At 37.8% G+C, this 12,801-nt stretch overlaps 1 protein-coding gene across 4 annotated transcripts in view; it reads left to right on the top strand.

Moving 5' to 3' along the window:
* The window catches only part of LOC106872171 (uncharacterized), a 58,863-nt gene that overhangs the window by 16,234 nt on the left and 29,828 nt on the right, over positions 1-12,801 (top strand). For all 4 annotated transcript variants that reach the window (XM_052967767.1, XM_014919060.2, XM_014919059.2 and 1 more), the window contains exon 2: positions 11,453-11,684. In XM_052967767.1, the coding sequence (XP_052823727.1) occupies positions 11,540-11,684 (145 nt within the window). In that variant the 5' untranslated portion in view covers positions 11,453-11,539. The remainder of the gene's footprint in view (positions 1-11,452; positions 11,685-12,801) is intronic.

The following is a 12,801-nucleotide window of genomic DNA, read 5'->3' as shown; positions in this document are numbered from 1 at the left end:
TAAAACCCAAGAGAGACTTTGCTGTTGATACTTCTTGTGTAGCATCAATTTCAGTGGGGAGGTGTTATATGGACTGTTAGATATGTAATTCGTCTGACGTTCCGTGTGTCATGTGGTTCGTCTGAGTTCATTGTTTCATTGTTGTTGTCTTGTGTGACTGTCGTAGTAAAAGGTCATTGATATATATATGGCGGACATGACTTTTGTTTATTCATAACGAACATTGGATGAGTGCGTTCTTTGTATGTAATTGTCCATAAATGTAATAATTAAATTTGTATAACTCGTTGTGTTATCTCTGCGAGTCTTCCGAGGGAAATACAACAGTCTTCTTCACCATAGCCCAACAGGGAAATTCTCTGCTCTTCCTGGCCACAGGTGATAATTGCTGCAATGAACTCAGATGATAGCCAGATCCACCCTCTTCAACAAAACTCCACAAGTTCATACAGAATGAGTTCATTATTCTGCATGCATCTTGGACAGGCCCAGCTGATAACACTTCCATGCTAGTAGAGTTTGTCCCAAACTGGCAATGATCCCTGATAGCATTACCAGGTTAGGGATTTCTGGAAATTAACTATAGTTCCTTGGCCAGAAGTTCTCTGGAACAGATCAGCCAATTGATTCTCATTGATGCCTTCAGTTTCCTCAAGAACATTATCACCCTTCCCTACCACTAGTCCTTTATAGAATACATTACCCAACAAGTGGAGAGCTATGAGCACTTGACATCATTTCAGATGCAAGGTATGTAGTCTTATCTCTGCTTGACACGGGACTGCAGCTCCATCAAAAGTACATGCTGAGGAAAAATGTACCGTACAAAACAAAAACGTACCTTACAAAATGTGACCACACCTGTGCACCATTTAGGAATATATCAGAGCCTTAATGCATAACTGTGTTTTAGCAGCTACATGCTGAGCCCTCTGTTAAGAGGATGGTGACAGTAGATGGACATTTTGACCAATGAAACATGCCACTTTTACAAGAAGCACAAGTGCAAACACTCTACTCTGGTCTAGTGAAAACTAGGACATGATATAACAATCAGGCAGTTATATATAATGAAGGCAACAGTGGTGTTTGCCTCTTATGCCCCACTTTACATTTCTGGATGAGATTAGTCATCTTGCTCATTACCTGGTCCTAGTTCCTGTCCACCTGGAGTTTTGTACTGAACCAGACCTCAAGCATTTTAACAGGACCATATGTTCAATGCCCCACAGTGCTGTGTGATGGTATGGACTAACCTCTCCTAGTGCTGAAGTGCAAGCCCAATGATTTATCCCATTTAACTTTTGCTCTGCACAGTCCTGTATTCTTTTAGAGTAGTGCTGGCCACCTTATTTTCATGGCATTCACCTCTATGATAATGACATCATCCACATCTCAGTTCAAGTGAGATGCCCTTTGACAACTCCAGTTTCCACAGTAGTGATTCAAGAGTTAATACATACAGAAGAGATAAAAGAGGACACCATTGACAGACTGAGGATGCTGACTAAAATAGTTCCAGAAGAGGAATATGTATTGTGACCACTGACCCAACACTACTGTGAATTAACATCATCCAACTTCTGGCAGTTGCTTTGAGGATAGCCACCAAGTAATGATGGTCAACCTTATCAAAGCTTTTAATTGACTCCAGTTGTTCAGAGTCCCACTGAAGCCAGGTTTACCACTTATACTCTCTATGATGTATTGCATGAGGTGAAAGTTGTTATGGAAAAATCTGGTTGGAATAGCACATGCCTGCACTTTCCCAACCATATTCTCAGCAAGCCTGAACCTCTTTGGCCAAATTCTTAACCTCAGCAAGCGTGAATCTCTTTGGCCAAAATCTTAAACTATGCTTTTAGCAAAATTATGGACCAAAAATGATGTATTACATGCCTTCTCCAACAGCACCCGTGCTCCTTAGCTTACAGAACTGAAAATTTTCCTGTTCTGTTGCCTGTCACAGTAAACATCTACCAAAACAGTGGTGAATAAGCCTGTCATGCATGCATAAACCTCATAGGGGCAGACTACCAAACCAGCAAACCAGGCAATTTATACTTTGTACAACCACTTATCACATCCTGTGTCTCAACTACTGTTATCAGCTTTTCATGGCCCTCTGTATCCTCCATTAAAAGTCTTGGCAGGCTGTCAAAGTGAGTACTAAAGTCCATCCCTGTCTCTGTCTCACCACTCACTCCAAATTTTTGAGCAAAGTGCCACTGGAAAAACTGTACGTATCCACTTGGAATCAAGTTGCATGACCTAGTTGTGCTTAGATGCCATGCTCTGTATTTTCCACCTGGACCTATCAAATGACTTTTGCTTTTTCATGTCTTAGAGTGTGTGCCTTAACTCTGACAATGCAACTTTCTTCTTTTGCATTGAAGAAATGGTCAAGAGCTATTCTCTCCACCAGTGCAACAGTCACAATGTCCTTCTTAATTGCCTCATCTAATTTATTAATTCTTATCTTCAACTTCTGCAACAATATTTTTTCTAAAACCTACTTCTTCTACCCTAATTGCCCTCTTCAGAATATCCCACCGCTATTTGTTGACTATTGTCCCTGTCAACTATTGATAAATTAAAATGCTAATGTGGTCTATATAGGATTTATGCACTATGACAATGCATTCAGTTTGCAGTAGTTGAGTACTTTTTTAAAAGTTCTGTCTCTAACTGTGTAGATCACAAATTTATGGACTGTATAGTTGAAATTGAAATTGTGTGCATCCTACACTCTCTGTGTCTACTAACCTAATAAATATCATATTTAGATAAGATCTAGATGATTTGCTGTAGTTATTCCACATCCTCTGGCTTATTCAGAAATCTATTTAGTACCTGTCAGACTGTTGGAAACATCTGAGCATGTTTGCAAGGCTTCTCCTGTCAGCTATCTCCACACAATCTACTTGTGCCTCTAAAATGTGGTTCCAGTTGCCTACTAATACTAAAGAATGGGATGTACCCAGGAACACTTCCTGACACCTTAAGAAATCCAACCTTCCTGCATTGATCAGAGCATATATAGCTACTAGGTTGAAAGCACTGCCTTCACTAATGGACTAATGGATTATTCACTTTTTTCAATGTCCCTTAAGGAGAAGGAATAGGAGATATATCTTATCCTCAAGCTGAAAAACAGGTCCTAATATTTGTAATAGAGTGGACTCAGCTAAATGTATTAAAGAATCAGCCACAGGACAATAGATTAAGTCTTTCAATCAAATAACAACTAATTAATAAAACACACACCAAAACAATAAAAAAAAAATACAGAAATAGTAGTACATCCCGCTTAAGAAATAACATGTATCATCATTATCATTACAACCATCATTGTCATATGTAGGATAAGCAAGATGGCCATGGTAGCATCAATGACTTTTCGGACATCAGGAAGAAGTAATGGCTTGTCTTGAAGTTTAAACAACAGCAAGTATAAACTTAGTAATTCAGATTTGAAAGTATCATGATCAAATCACTTAGAAGTGTAAGTAGGTAAACAAACCTTAAACTGATTTTTCACTTTGTTGCATTTTATTCTTTATTTTGTCAACTCCATTATTGTAACCCTTTTTTTGGTATTATACTTGTAAAGAAATTTGTTTTTCTAGTCATTATTTTTATTGTTTCTTCCTAAACATTTTTCACTTCTTTATACTTATTTGTTTTTCCTTTTTGTCTCTTTTCCTTTATTTATTTATTTATTTGGAAGAGGAACTTTAGTTTCAAACTTTCATCAGAGAATGTGGAAAATCAACAATAAAGTAAAGGGTTGATGTGGAGAAAATAAAGCTTATATAAATACATTTTTGTGTGTGCATGCGTGCGTGTGTCTACTGCTTGCTCTTGTGATCATTTCAGGGGAAATTTCTTTTTGCCTATGTCTGAAGTATGTTGTGTTTTCTAACACTATGCATCTTTAACACTTTAGCACTTAAACCAGCCATATCTATCCAAAATATTCTACCTTTTTTATGTTCAAATTGGCCAAATCCAGCTTCTCACACCTACCCTACAATGTCAGACCAAAATTTTAACTACCGTATCATTAGAATCTCAAAACTATAAGATAATGCATTATTAATTAAAAACAATGTGAATAAATAAGAATTACATTTAACAGAGTAATCTGATTGAATGGAGTTTTTCTTGGACAATGAACCGCAGCTTCTGGCATTTAAACAACACATGTACATTAACTTTGTGGTATTGATAATATTTACACTATAGAACTGCTTCTATTGCATAATCTGAATCTTTATATACATGCATGTATGTATGAGCAATAATATGTCTATGTATTTGTTATGCATTTTTTTTCTTTTACTATATTTTACCTCCTGTCAGGATTTTGTTCTGTTTAATAGGCAGACTATTTTTTTTTAATATATGCACTCACACTAGTGCCACATAAAAAGCCATCCATGTTGGTGCCAGTGCCACATGATAAGCACCCAGTACACTCTGTAAAATGGTTAGCAGTACTTCATTTTTGTAAGCCTGGTACTTATCATATCAGTCTCTTTTGCTAAGCCATTAAGTTACAGGGACATAAACACACCAACACTGGTTGTCTAATGTGGTGGGGGAAAACACTAACACAAAGACACATACACACATAGATATAAATAGATATATAGGTAAATTTATTTACATATATATATATATATATATATATATATATATATATATATATATATATATCATTATCATCATCATCATCATCATTTAACGTCTGTTGCCCATGCTGACATGAGTTAGACAGTTTAACCAGGGCTGGTAAGCTGGAAAGCTGCACCAGACTCCAGTCTGATTTGGCATGGTTTGCTATGGCTGGGTGCCATTCCTAATGCCAACCACTCCAAGAGTTAAATGGGTGCTTTTACATGCCACCAGCATGGGTGCCATTTGCATGACACTGGTATCTGCTACGACTGTGATTTTACTTGGCTTGATGGGTCTTCTTCTCAAGCACAACATAATGCCAAAGGTCTCAGTCATTGCCTCCACGAGGCCCAACACTCGAAAGGAACTTGGCCACTTTGCCTCCGTGAGGTCCAATGCTCAAAAGGAACTCAGCCACTTTGCCTCCATGAGGCCCAATGCTCGAACGGTGCACTTTACGTGCCACCAGCATGGGTGCCAATTACTTGATTTACAGATTAGGACTAGGTATGAATTCCATACTGTACACAATGTAGACTATGAACATACAAGAGATGTTGTGGACTCACCAGCAGACTATCAGAAAATGTAAGCTTCATATGTGGTAGGAGCACTAGAGCAGGTCATACAAGCACATCGGAAATGGAGTCTCTTAAATGCTCAGATAGCTCACTACAAGCAGTCAATAGGTTTTGTTACCTAGGAAATATAATTAACAAGGGAGGTGATTGCTCTAAAAGTATAGCAGCTTGAGCAAGAACTGGTTAGAGAAAATTCAAGGAGCTGCTACCACTGCTAATAACAATGATCTTTTCCATAAGAGTGAAGGGCAGACTGTGTGATGCTTATTTTTAGAACTACAAAGCTAAACGGTAGTGAGACATGGGCCTTGAATGCAGAGAATCTGAGAAAACTAGAAAGAAATGAAATAAGCATGTTCTTGCAGGATGTGCAACATGAGTGTGCATGAAAGAATTAATACAAAAGTTCTGAATAAAAAACTGAATATTAGAGGAATCACTTGTTTGAGCAAGAAAGAAGACTGCACTGGTATGGATGCATAATGCATATGGATGAGGGCAGCTGTATAAAATAGTGCAAATTGCTAATTGTGTCTGGAACTTGCAGAAGAGGGAGATTCAGGAAGACATGGGATGAAGTGGTTAAGACTGACCTTAGGACCCTGAGTTTCACAAAGGACTGAGATCTCTGGTAATGAGGTCCTTAAAAAGATGCACCCTCATCATCAAAACTGTATTCTGGAAGTGCTTTGCATTGTACCTTTTACCCACATTACAGTGACTCGTCTTCCCTCCAATAATTAGACCTGCCTCTTCTCCCTACCCCTGACTCCTGCAGACTGCTAACTCTGTCATCTCTCTCTTGTGTCCTCCCCACCAATGACTATATCATCTTTACTACTCCTGCTGCTACCCATTCTGACAGTATGTCTCCCATCCTCATCCACCATCTCCTCATATTCCTTTCCATACAATCTTGCAAACACATTCTTCAACTCACCTTATGCCTTTGGGGTCATCTAGGCACCTCATCACCACTATCTCTTGCAACTCCTACTGTTCATTTTCTCTTACTCTTTCCTTCCCTTACTAGATGTGAGTAACCATACAGATCCTCTACAAGAACATGCAGTACACCCACACACACTCACCCACTGTCTTCTCATGGTTCAATCCCATGTCCATTAGCATAAATTTGACCACCACTTCTCACCCCATAAAGCTTCCATGAGTTGTATGGTGACCTCAGTGGTGAGGGTGGCATGAAAAAAGCACACAGTCTACTCTCTAAAGTGGTTGGCATTAGGAAGGGCATCCAGCCATTAAAACCAAGCCAAAACAAACGTTGGAGCATGATGCAGTTCTGTTGTTATGATTTACACATATCAAGGCTGGTCGACCAGGCCTATGACCAAGGACATTTCAGCTGACCATCCCAGCCATTAATATACCTACGACTACATTATCCAATGTATTTTTCCCTTTTCATAATGGAGATGTGATTTGGTTGACATGAAAATTTCTAGCATTTAAGTAATCATGTAGAGGTTCTCTTCTTGCCTCGTTTACTGCAGCTGTATCCGAGACACATGCTCATTATTTTAATGTGTGTCAGTCTTACTGGTGTATTTGTAGAGGGTCAGCAACTATTCAGAGCCAAAGTTATTTTCTGATCCTGAAAATAATATCTAATTTTGGGGATACAGTTTTAACAATAGCAAAATTCCAGTTGCTACCTATTACTAAACAGGTATTTGTATTTCTGTAAATTGATATTCCACAAACAATACTTTACATCTTACAAAATACATTTGACTGATATCCTGTGATAGGGTATTTAATTTTCTTTTTGTCTTTTAGCAAAAAGAAAATGAAATGCTTTCCACTGTGTTGGAATTTCTGTGCATTCTATTTCATTTCTTGTTCTCTATTTCTAGAGATTTTTCTTTTCTTGTTCTGTTTTTATTTCCTAGTAAAGTGCTTTCCAGATAACTCCATCTCAAAATTTCTTCTTATATTACTTCATTTGACAATCAATCATTTGCAACAATGACATGACCTTTAACTCTTTTGTAATCTATCATATCACAATCTTGCATTTTGTAAGCAATTCCCCAGAATAACAGCATCAATCAATACTGATCTCAGGTACATTAAACACTGGAGATCACACTGCAAATGAGGTATTGAACTTGGAAACAAGAATGTCTTGGGTTTATTTAAACTCTGAATCAGCTGCAATGCTCTTCAATAAAAATATTAGAATTAATAATGTTGTAACATTTTCCCTGATAATTTCATAAAATGAGAAGTGCAGGATTTAAAAAATTTTAAACATTTCCAAGATTCACCACTTTAAGGAGTTGATATAAATCCAGACTACAGAACACTTCCTTTTGTGTTTCTCATCACTTTAGTCATCATTCTATTTTGTGTGTTTTATTTCTTTGTTTTCTTCTGAATGTTTCTCTTTCTATGTTCACCTTGTGTTTTTCTCTGAGTTTCTTCCTCTTCTACTTTCTTCTTCTTTCTCCTCTGAGTTTCTTCCCCTTCCGCTTGTCATTCTTCTTCTCCCCCCCACCACCATCATCACCATCACTACCATCATCATCATCATCATTTATATTCCCTTGTTCCTTGTTTTGTTTTATCATCATATTTTTGGAAGAAAATGAAATGCATCTAGATCTGTAAAAAGTTTTACAAAATTTGGGTAAATTAAATTTATTCTGAAATTCCTGTCCAGTTTAAATGATCCTTAGTTGTGAATAATTTCTGTCAATCTAAATTTATAGTTAAGAGCTTTCACAGATCACAATTTGTTACCAATAAAAAAGACTTTTAATTAGATTTGAATCAAATGTACAATACAACAGCAATTAACAATCTGGTTCAAACATGCCATAACGTAAAGTATGAATATGTACATCATAGTTTTGATTCATACTGTTTTACATGCACATGATAATTTATTATTGATTATGTATCAACAAATAATTTGTTTACTGAATTCTATAAACAAAAAGCACCATTCTTCATTATATCATTAATCTAGAGGTTAGCTTTGACTGAGAAGTTACAACTAGACTGAAATATCAGTGTCTCAAAGTGCCCCTACATCAAGTGTGTTGTTAATACACATTAACTGAAAGAAGGTGTTCTCTGAAGGTTAAATACAACAGCAATAAATATATTCATGTCCAAATCTGTAATATATTATCATTTTGATTCTAACTGATTTATGGGCACATGATAATTTATTAGTTGTTATTTATATTATTGGTTTACTTATGGTAATGGTGGTAGTGCTAGTGTTAAAAGTGATCCTCTGATATCTGTTCTCGCACTAATACTGGTAGTAGTACTAACTTGTAGTACTGGTTGTAGTGGTAGTGGTAGGGAAATATTGCTACTAGTAATAATAGTGGTACTTGTAGTTACAGTCAGCCAACAGTTTATCATACTTTTAAAATAAAGATATCAAATCCAATTTGGACAATTTTGGTCGTCAATATTATCAAAATTTTAATGTTGAATTAAATATGTCTTGTATGATTTTTTTGCAAACAACTTGCAGATTCAAATGCCACCAGTTGAAAGCTCCTCATACTTGATTCTAGCAAGTTTGTGGGATCATCAGGAGAGAATGTATGCCATTTTGGGGCCTACCTCTCAACAGCATCATTGCACACCAGCTTTCTTCACTGAAACAAGACCCCACTTGCTAGATCAACTGGTTATCAGATTTAGCTCAATATTCTTCTAGCCATTGCTCATTGTTTCTTTTTAACCAAATCCAGTGGCTTCTCTTCTCCACTGTAGCTTGGATATCACTCATAGTGGTATTTGCTTGAAAATATCTACTCCTACTCTATGAAGGTCTCTCAGGTGTTTTGGCAAGATATTAAATAGCTATGGGCCCTTGAATTCCAAGTTATTGCAGTACATGGTCTCACTCTAAACAGGATGGTTGAGGCCTTTGGAATAGTACAGTGAATCCAGTTTGAGGGCTGGTATAGTTCTCAGTGCCAAAGTTTGGTGCCAACTCCTGCAGGATCTTCCATATGTATATCACTGCATATCTTTCCCATCTTCGCTCCAGAGAGTAGGGTTGTAGCTCTTTCAGACTCTGCCAGTAGCTCAGCTGTTCCATTCACACAATTTTCCTGGTGTAGCACCACTGAACTGCCCCAAGTTCCACTACCTAATTTGACACTGTGGGTTGACCGCAGTTGAAAGCAGTAGTCCAGATAGCTAAGGACGAATATCCTCCATAGAACCAGCATAGTTACCTTCGTTACCTGTTCAGAAAGTTCTCAGAATCCAGGTAGCCATTCCCCTGCACATGGCCACCATCTTGGTGATATGCATGTGAAACGAAGTGTTGTTGCTCATGTCAACCCCCATCTCACACTGTACTTGACTCTGATATTGCCACTTCTTTGGTTCTAAATATCTTTGTTGTGGCAAGATAGCAAGCACAAGCTCACTGATAGTGGGCTGCTTGGAATTTTCCTGCATTAAATCACGTTGTTTTCTTCAGCCTATTTGTATACATGGCATCTAGGTTTTTCTGTAAGAGATTAGCATTTAGAGGTACCCTGACTGCTTGTACTCCTTTTGTGTCATTGGCATAGCTAGTAAGTGCGGCTGTCTGTATAACCAATAGCATATCTGAAAGAGCCACCATAAACAGCAGCAGCCCCAAGACAGTTCTCTGAGATACTCCACTCACTGTTACTATCTCCATGGAGCGGGCCCCATTGCCTGCTACAGCTTGGTTTCTGTTTTTAATAAGTCAAGTAACCACTCTCCCAGTTTTCCAACTCTTCATAACTCTTGACATATCATTATATGATCAACCTTATCAAAGGTGTTTGTAAAATCAAGATATATCGTATCCATGTTTGAATGATTCTTTAGATGCTTCAATCCCAGTTGTAATGCTGCAGAAGCTGTTAGGTAGCTTTTTCCTGAGATAAAGCCATGTTAGTTGTCAGGGAGCAAGTCATTATCTTCTGGATACGTGATCAGCTTCCTCCTAACAATGCATTCCATGACTTTGCAGACATGTGAGGTTAGAGAGATAGGCCTATAATTTTCAGCATCTGCTCTACTACCTCCTTTTTCCTTTAACTTTCTGGGAAGTTACCCAGTTGCAAGGAAGCCTTGGAAGAGGATCTGTTGTGGCCTTGCTAGAGCCTCTTTGCATTTCTTTTTTGCCACATACAAAAACTATCTTCCCAGTTAGCGTCCCTTTGATATTGCTGCACCTCTTATGTATCCATAGCTTACACTGGGTACATTTTATGGAGTTTCTACCTATGCCTTTTCTACAGATTGAGCAGGGCCATCTACCTGAAGGGATTTGTTGTAGTTTGTCTACCTTCCTACTTATTAAGACTTTGGTTTTAACTAGGTTGACTCTAAGGCCCTTCGATTTTAATCCTTGCTTCCACACCTGAAACTTTGCCTCTAGTTCTGATAGTGACTCAGCAATTAGAGGACGGTCATCAGTATAGAGGAGCTCCCAGGGGCATCCTGTCTTGAATTCCTCTATTATTGCCTGGAGGACTATGATAAATAGGAGGGGGCTGAGGACTGAACCTTGGTGGACCCCTACCTCTACCTGGAATTCTTCACTGTACTCATTGCCAACCCTCACTTTACTGACAGCGTCCCTGTACATGGCTTGCACAGCTCTCACTAACCATTCATCTATCCCTAGTTTCCTCATTGAACACTAGATAAGGGATCAGGGGACCCTGTCAAAGGCTTTTTCCATGTCAACGAAAGCCAGGTACAGGGGTTTATCTTTAGCTAGGTATTTCTCCTGCAGCTGTCTTACCAGAAATATAGCATCAGTGGTGCTTTTCCCTGGCACGAACCCTAACTGCATCTCATCTAGACTGACTCTCTCCCTAATTAGTTGGGCTATGACCCTCTCCATGACCTTCATTAGCTGGTCCAACAGCTTGATACCTCTATAATTATTTGTATCTAATGCATCACTTTTACCTTTGTAGCAGTTGACTATGGTGCTGCTACACCAGTCATTAGGTATGACTCCTTCATGTATCACCTGGTTAACTATACAGGTGACTAGGCTATAGCTGACACTGCCAGATATTTTGAGCATCTCTGCAGTGATTCCTGATGGGTCGGGGGCTTTCCCTGTCTTCATACCCTTAATTGCTTTGTTTGTGTGTTGTGTCTACATATTATATATGGTCTTCTTTTATTTTCAGATTTTGATTACTCAAATAAAACATAATTCTAAATAGCAGAGATTTCCTTAAGCAAAGCCTTCATCTCTACTTTTGCTTGCCACCATCATGACATCAGTCAAAGTTGCCAGACATGATAACATTGGTTTCTTTGAAAACTTGGATGACAAATCTCACTTAAGTAAGAACAATCTCCCAGAATATAGTATTGGAACAGCATTCCAGAATAGAGATAACCACTCTAATCCATCAGGTAGGTTCAAGAGAACATCATTAAAAATATCCTGTTATTCATAATAAAAAAATGGTTTTAATATTTTCGTTTATATTTTACCTCCCACTGTCCACATACATTTCCCACACACCCGACACACATATACACCAACACTACCCCCAATAGCTTTTGTTTTGTTGATTTCCCTATCATTTTATCAAAAATTTCTAAACAAATAAAAAACATTATTTGCTGTACTGCCAGCTGTATGGCCCTACATAATCATGAAAGTTGTGGTCTCTCGGATACTATGGAGTAATATGATCTCAGTTATTCTACAAAACATATACTAACTTCCTAGTATATATAATATATATATATATATATATATATATAAAGAGAATTTGTTTGGGGATTTGATAATGCACCTGAATTTGAAAAATGTGTTGTTTTTAAATAGATTTATTCACATACATACCAAACTAGTTTCAACAATTTTTTTGTTTATGACTGGTACAATGTATATAAAATTTTAACAGAGTTTAAAATTACAAAGTAGAAATTGAACAAATATGTTTAAATGATCAAATATTCACATAAAATTCAGTGAGTTTCACAAGGATAGATAATATCAAAATAAAATTCGGCAAAGAATATAACAAATGTGCATTACTAAGAGTTCAGTCATATTGAGTTTTTATAGAATATGTGGACAAGAGTAAAAAAAAAGTTTTTGTCATCGTGCATGTAGTTCTTTTCTCCATCACATGCTAGGTTCTTTACTTTTAATAGAGTTTTTTGGAAATCAGAGGATATCTTGTGTATATCATCATCTTCTTCGTTTAACGTCCACTTTCCATGCTAGCATGGGTTGGACGATTTGACTGAGGACTGGTGAAACCGGATGGCAACACCAGCCTCCAATCTGATTTGGCAGAGTTTCTACAGCTGGATGCCCTTCCTAATGCCAACTACTCAGAGAGTGTAGTGGGTGCTTTTACGTGTCACCCGCACGAAGGCCAGTCAGGCGGTACTGGCAACTGCCACGCTTAAAATGGTGCAATTTATGTGCCACCTGCACGAAAACCAGTCCAGGGGCACTGGCAACAATCTCGCTCGAAAATCCCACGAAATCCAGCCAGGCGGCACTGTCAAC

This window comes from Octopus bimaculoides, chromosome 5 (genome assembly GCF_001194135.2).
Source record: "Octopus bimaculoides isolate UCB-OBI-ISO-001 chromosome 5, ASM119413v2, whole genome shotgun sequence".
In the NCBI taxonomy this organism is placed as follows: domain Eukaryota; kingdom Metazoa; phylum Mollusca; class Cephalopoda; order Octopoda; family Octopodidae; genus Octopus; species Octopus bimaculoides.
Note: the sequence above shows the minus strand (reverse complement) of the source record. Positions and strands in the feature narration are given on the sequence as shown.